This window comes from Hippocampus guttulatus, chromosome 18, assembly GCF_054856545.1.
Source record: "Hippocampus guttulatus isolate MCC_2025c chromosome 18, RoL_Hgut_1.0, whole genome shotgun sequence".
NCBI classification, from domain to species: Eukaryota; Metazoa; Chordata; class Actinopteri; order Syngnathiformes; family Syngnathidae; genus Hippocampus; species Hippocampus guttulatus.
In genome coordinates this window covers 4622972-4630484 of record NC_141278.1, presented here as the reverse complement: position 1 = coordinate 4630484, position 7513 = coordinate 4622972, and the positions used below count along the sequence as shown (strand labels likewise).

The 7513-nt window shown below is 43.5% G+C and overlaps 1 protein-coding gene across 1 annotated transcript; it reads right to left on the bottom strand.

Annotated features, from left to right (window-relative positions):
• Window positions 1–4738: 4738 nt before the first annotated feature.
• hoxa13a (homeobox A13a) lies at window positions 4739–6732 on the bottom strand. Its single transcript, XM_086136771.1, has 2 exons — window positions 6024–6732; window positions 4739–5564 (listed from the first exon to the last, which is right to left on the bottom strand). The coding sequence occupies exons 1-2, from the start codon at window positions 6688–6690 to the stop codon at window positions 5317–5319; spliced, it is 915 nt and encodes a 304-aa protein (XP_085992897.1). The 5' UTR covers window positions 6691–6732; the 3' UTR covers window positions 4739–5316.
• Between the last annotated feature and the right edge of the window lie 781 nt (window positions 6733–7513).

Genomic DNA, 7513 nt, shown 5'->3' with positions numbered 1-7513 from the left:
CAAAGCCTCGTTAGACTCCGAGTCAACAATTCATGGTGAGGAGGATCCGAGGGTACAGTTTAACGCCACATCAGGTAGGCCTGCGGGCTGTAAAGCAGGCAACCTAAATGGGCGCATTCAGCCCTTGCAGAAAGAAGCCTCCTGTAGTTTGAGTCCTTGAGTGGAAAAAAAAAAGGCACACAGCTTTTAGTGCTGCCTGGTTTTGTTTTCATTTTATGGTGGAAAAAAAAAGAGCTATCACACCTGCAACTCAAAAGGGAAAATACGCGCTCACTTTCCAAACGAGAAACAGCCTCCGACTGTGCAGATCCGCATTTGGAATCAAAGTTGAAGGAATTAAAAAGAAAAAGAAAAAAAAGACATGTCAGATGTGTTTAAGGATCGACCGGAGCAATTTTCCGGTGCGGGTAATTAACTGGTGCGCAAATGCTTCTGCTTTCCCGAAATACGTCACCTAATATGCAAATATTTCAATGAGAAACATTTCCACGTTATATTCGCCCTGCAAATCTTGTTTTTGAACTTGAATGATCCGCGCTTGCCGTCTGCATGCACCGCCGCCATGACTGCAGTTGCACGGGGAGTGTAAAAGCCATTTGGGTGTAACAGGGTCAAAAACATTTTGCAGCTCACAAGAGTTTAGGGGCGGAAAAGAGGACGAGGACATAAAAAGGTAAGTTAGGAGAAGAAGAAAAAAAAAAGAAGGAAAGAACTTGATTCGAGGCGCATCTGATGAGTTGTTTCCCCCCCCCAGGTGACAGAAAAAGTATACCGGGACCACACAAAAGCCTCGTTAGGGAAGTGAGCAACTCCACGGTCAACGGGAGCACCTCTGGACACGCCAGTGGAGTTCCACAATGGCGGCTGTGCCCGTGGATCGCATTTCACCACACAATGGACCCAGACAGAAAGGAAGAAAGCGGATTTTAGTGCCACAATAAAGGAAAATGGGGAGCATGTGGAAACTGAATGTATTCACACACTGCTTCACATGTGTGCAGGAAAACGCATTTCAACACAGAATGGCCCCGGAAAGATATTTCGTCACTCGGCGAGTTGCAAATGAAATCAACTTAGATTCGTGTAGATCATGTTTATTTATTTGGTTTGCTCGGTTCTTTGCTTTATAAACGCGATGGCTTCTCTCCTCCGTTGGGTGAAAATATTTCACGTCAAAAGGGGGAAAATGTAACACGCGCGTTACAACCCGAGGCAGATTTTTTTTCCTCCAGTGTTTTAGATTTAGCAGTTGCGCTTAATAACGCTCACTAGTGGTCTGTTTTTAATTGAAATGAAAAGGGAAACCGACTGTAGTTTTTTTTCCCCATGACGTGCTACATGTGCGAACCATTCAGACTATAGAACGGCATACATTGGAATAGTTTAAAAAAGGGCAAATACAGCGCAACAAATATTTGAAAATAAAAGTTTAGTTTTAAGACACCAAATTAACAAAATAACTCATTTAAATGGTGGCTGCAAACAGATGCTTTGCACTCGTGTCAGACTCACCAAAATCTAAATAATAAAATGACAAAAACGGAAGGGATTTAAACGTGACCGTCATTCACTGGTATAATACAAAAAGGGCCACCCATCTACATTGACATCTGATTATCAGACAATGAATTCTGACATTTAATTCTCAAAGCCAACGAGTTTAGCTACGGGGGACTTCCGAGATGTTGCACACAAAGGCGCCGATTCTGGACACGGAGGATTTGGCGTGATGTCGGTCACGCGTTGTATTTGCGGGCTGTCAGCCTGTCACGGTCTTGGACTGAATTTTGTTGGGGGCGGATGTGAGATTATGGTCCAACCTTGAGCTGCCGAGCCGGGCCACATATTAGTCTACGAGTGTGTTTGTGCATGTGTGTGCGCACACGAGCCTCGCCTCCGTGACTTGCAGACAGCGAAGGTCAATGTAAAGAGCACAATGCGTGCTGCTGTCGGCCTCGTCTGGCTCCAAGCACGTCTGAGAGGCAGCAGACTTATTCGCTGGCCTGCTTTGAGGTCACCGGGCTTTTTTAGCATCACAATCCCTTTCTAGCGACTATAGTAAAATACAATTAACCGCATTTCAAAAGTTATTAAAACAAGTCAACACATCAAGATCGACGCGTAGCTTTGAAACCTGATCCCTTTCCTTCACATGTTAAAAAAAATATTGCCTAATGATCCGTTTCTATTTGCGTTCAATTTAAATGACGCGTGGAAGGTAAAAGGCAAGGTCAAGCCAATCTCTGCAACACCCAGTTTGGCCTTAAGATGGCAGCAGAAGTCAATGTTTTGCAGGCCACTCCATTGTAACGCAAAAGGGCGTTCCAGTCATAAAATTCCCGCGTGACCATGGAGGAGGCGTGCTAGGAGTTACAACTGCTCAAATTACGTCTCAATAAAAGGGAGTGGGGACCAGGGTTTGTGTTATCCTCATTTAACCAATCGAGCTCGCCCTGCCACCTGGCGTCCAATGAGCGTCGCCCTTCGCTTCAATGCCAGCTTCCGTAGTGTCAGCGTACTGCGCATGTGCAAGTGCGTAGTTCCGCTTGCGCGTAACACAAATGTGACGTCACAACGCGAGAGCTGCGGCCACGCGAACGCAACGCCCCGCGGGTCCTCAGTAAAGTGACAAGCACGAGTCTAAAAACGATATTATAATGTAGTTAGTCAACAATAGTCCAAGAGTGTTTCAATGACAAAGACGAGAATTCAGATTTTAAAGAGCCGTATTCCTATTAAAACAAGAATATTTCCTATATTTTGTACTAGTGTGTTAGATTTTATGGTCGATCGTATTCATGTACATTTGCTTCAGGTACAGTTGTTGATTTTAAGATCTACAAAGTTGAGTGGAATAGCTTCGCTTTAATCGTAGAATAGCTGCACAGGCGTAAACAAATCGCAAAGTTTGAAATCGAACAAATGACGTCGGATCCACCTAAACATATACACACACATGGCGTAAAGTCCCCCCCCCCATAAAAAACTACCACAAATTTACTCCACAAGTATATATCACATATGTGGCTAAATCGGCGTAAAAAAACTCCAGACAAATAAATTACCCCACATTAATTTTCTGAGATTAATTTAATCGACATGTGGACTAGTGCAAGAGACGAGACACACCAAACAATGAAATCATTCGGTGTTGACAAACAAGCGCTACCTGATAACAAATCTCTCTCACACACACACACACACACGACTGGAAATTATTTCGATTAATCTATCCATTTGTTTTATTTGCCTATGACTGGACCTCGATTTTAGAAACGAAGATGACCGATTAAATATATTGGGACATGCACGCCTATAACGTTCGAACATTTTAAAAAGGTAAATAAACCTACAAGACTCGTTCCAACCTACAACACTCGTTCCAAAACAATCTTAATTCACTGTCACCAAATGAATTGAATCATCAATTTTGAAAAAATGTTACCATGTAGCAATCTGTAAATCGCTAAGAGACATTCCATGATAATTGCAAGAAGTTCTTGATTAAGGCGAGGCGATTATGAAACCAAAAATGAATCACGGTTGCATCATCAAATCTGAGTGAGCTTGTCAGGGGAGTCGCGCTGTCATTTGACTCACAGTCATACTGACTCACGAGTTGATGTAGCCAAAACAAACTCGCGCGATGAGATAGCTAATGCTGCTTGTTCACGTGCAACTGCACTTACTCACTCACTCAAAACATCGATGAATGCATTTCGACGCGAGCGCTCGATAAGTGACGTTTCGACTTTTGTAAAGGCCCTTCCGCCGAATTAAATTAAAATAAAACACGTCCATTTTAAAAACTCGATCCACATTTTACATGCACAATATATTTTAGTTTTTGAACACATGACAATCGTTGCAGAAGAAGCATCACGAACGACAAATTATTTTTGAGACGTTAGGAACTAGTGGATGCAAGGACGTAAATTATATCTACGTTTAAAAGAACAAATTTTAAAAAAAAACACCAGAAGCTGAATCTTATATAATTTTCTGGGAAAAAAACCCCAAATTAAAATAGCTTCTTTGCGCTAAATATTGCTGAAAATTATACAAATATGTCCAACAGAAATTTGCATGACAATGAATAAATTTGACTTGAATTGAGCACAATAAGGAGAGGAATAAAAACCCTCTAAGACTTCCAATGTGCACTGGAAATGTTTTATACAGTTAACAAGTAGAGCATGCGAGTTTGATTATTATTAATTCAAAATTTTACTATACATTCCTACATCAATACATTTTTATACTATCGTCAATAATACATAAAATAGTGCATTATGATCAGCAACGCGAGATATGTAATCGAAAGGTGATGTCGTTGCAATGATTTCAATCATGTTAGTCACAACATGGCCGCTAGATGGCAGTGTTTATCTACATTTCAGCACAAATCCTCTTCATCTTAGAGATCTGTTGACTTCACATACTTCTCTATATTTGAAATATTTTACATTTTCCTTATAAGCATTTTAATACGATGCGAGCAATTCCAAACTAATACTCAGGACACGTTCAAGGTGAAGTTGCGGGGAAATTATTGACCAGTAAATTAAAATAATGCAGTAATAGCCCGAAAATAAACATTCGTTCGAGGAAAAAAAAAGACCCAAAAAGCATATTAAATAACTATATAGTTCTAGATATTAAATAGTCTGTTTTCAACTATTTGGGATGCATATTAACCAAATACACAGTTTATTGGCACGGACACACAAACTTGACGTCATGCTATAATTTTCTTTATATACAACCACATGGTAAGTCACACATTATGAAAGATAAATGCACGACATCAACATATATCCCGGAAGATTATCTGAGCATTAGAGAATTGCACCATGAACGAGGACACGCGTTCCAACAAGCACGACAAGCTAAACATGTGAGTAAGATCAATAAAATAACATTTAAAAAACAAAAAGGAAAAAGCCATTAGGGAGATTAATATTTAACATTCCCAAGGTCCAAATCCGAAATACCGTCGTTTCCCCACGGATCTTCGCATTTATCACTCTCGTTAAAAGTTGCAGATAAAAAGGTGGAAGCTCGTTGTGCACCATTCTACGAGAGTGAGCAAAAAAAAAAAAAAAACGTCACAAATACGGCAGTTCAGTATTTTTTTTTCCTCGTTGGACAACAAAGAAGCAGCTGTTTTGTTTTATTTTTTGCTTTTGCTCCAAAAAGCTCCAGGACGTCATCAACCGACAAATTATGGCTGTTCCAAATCAGTCCATTGCGTGTGAATCTTTGTGTGTGTGTATATATACGTGAAGGAAGGTGGTGGTGGTGGTGTGGGGGAACTTAGGTGATTGGTTTCAATTTGTTGACAACCTTCTTCTCCTTAACGCGTCTGTTCTGAAACCAAATTGTAACCTGCCGTTCGGACAGGTTGGTCTGAGCAGATATCCTTCTCCGTTTGTCCTTCGTGATAAATTTATTGGCAGCGTATTCCCGCTCCAGTTCCTTCAGTTGCACCTTGGTGTACGGGACTCGCTTCTTCCTCCCACGCCTGTACGAGCCGGGGTCGCCGCCTGCGTGGGACGCCGCGTCTGCGGGGACGAGAGAGCGTCAACAAGTGCAACGTGCACAACGGGACAATTTGCGTAGGGAAAAAAAATGAGTGTCTTTCCCATAGATAACAACAAATACTATTATACAAAAACCGTGACGAATTAAAGCATGCAAAATGAACTTTGATCGCAGTAAATACCCGCTTAAAAGCAATGGGTGGAAAAACAACCCCGTTTTTGGTCAAATATTGGACCGACCCAACTCCCCTGTACAAAACAACCCCATAAAAATGGGTCTATTTTCACAAAACAATCCAAAATTGGGTCAAATTGAACAAAATTGTGGTATTTTCCCCCGAGCAGCTTTAAGGGTTGCGTGTAAAAAATAAAATAAAATCAAGATCAATACGTTCATTAGCTGTAACATGGTAGCTTGCCTATATACGACCCAAAAAAGTCCAAAGAAAGAAAAAAAAATGCCGATTCAAGCTTGCCTACCTGAAAGGGGGGACTTCCACATGTGTCCCGACTGAGGTTGCTCCTTGCCGCAGTAAACTTGACTGTTCCAGCCGTTGGCGGCCAAGCTCCACGGCTGGTAGCTCTCCACGGGCAATAATGGCTCATGTCTGGCCTCCGAAGGCGCACCGAGAGTGGGCAGAACGGGTACGTCCAGGTAACTAGGCACAGGTTGGTAGGGACCTGACGGATACGTGGGGTAGAAGGCGAATTCTTTAGCCCGGGAGGCGAAGTCGTCCCCAGGGGCCGACGTGTCCATGTATTTCTCCCCGTAGGCGGAGGGGGGCTGCGCCCCGCACGACTTGATTCCGCCGTGGTGCGACATTCTGCACGGGTAGTAGCCGCTGCCAAAGTAGCCGTAAGGCAGGGAGGCGCTGGAGGAATTCTGCGAGGCCGAGCAAGGGCTGCATTGCTTCGCCGGCTCGCCCACGCCGGTTGCGGGCACGTCGCCGGACGGGTACGCCGTGCTCGGTGCCAGGGAGGCCGGGTGCGCCATCAGATTCCTGCACTGGTTCGCCGCGAAGTTACCACCCGCGAAACCCTCCATGTTCTTGCTCACTTCATCAGAACCGCCGCCGTTGTCGTAGAGGAACATCACCGACGGGTCGAGCCAGCAGCGAGGAGGACGGAGCAGCAGTGACGTTGTCATAGCACGCCGTCCAACATTGAAGCTTCTGGCTCTTTTCGAAAAAGCCCACGGAGTGAAAAAAGATCCATCCTGGTTCCCAGAGCGTAAAACGGTGACGCGCGGCCGGGGCGCCCGACGTCGCGTTATCATTGGTCGACACGGTGACACGTGACCGGGTCTGCGAAAGGAGGGACGGTAAACATCCCCACTTGGCATAATTAAATGGAGGAATATGCGAAGACGTAAATTGATCCGAGTCAGCCACGGAGCGAATATTTTGCGCCAAATTTTGTTGCAGCGAAACGTCAGAAATAACTCAAGAACCAAGCCGACGACTCAACATCACAATTTTCTTCAATGGGAGATCCGCTTCAAAACGTCTGCTTTAATGGTGCACAAAGTACACTCAAGGGGAGATAACATGGTCGATTACGCGCATATTAACGGCAGGATCCATGCTCATATGCCACGTATTCACCCCAAACGCAATCTGAATGACCAAAACATACAGAAAAAGGGGGACATTATTTTTTAATCGAGGCTATGGCACAAAACAGCATTGACTTGATAGGTTGGGGTATAAAGTCAACTCCAAACCATGCCCCCATTCAGCTCCAGTTTCAACATGCGTGCACAACCGCCATGCATTCTTTCCCTATATGCATGAGCAACCGGAAGAAGCAAAGTGCACGACTCCTAATCACCATTTAAAACACATTGAAATATGTATTTCAGAATTAAATTCATAAGGGGAGGATGACAATAACGATCTATAGCGGCTAGCAAACGGTGCAATGTAGCAAACAAGCCTTTATAAAATGTCGCTCATGTTTACGTTTGGTGC

Bases quoted from the DNA above. Each gene is read 5' to 3' on its own strand.
- hoxa13a (XM_086136771.1), bottom strand. From the start codon at position 6,690: ATGACAACGTCACTGCTGCTCCGTCCTCCTCGCTGCTGGCTCGACCCG. The intron at 5,565-6,023 runs GTAGGCAAGCTT...TCGTCCCCGCAG, and splicing joins GTGGAAGTCCCCCCTTTCAG to ACGCGGCGTCCCACGCAGGC.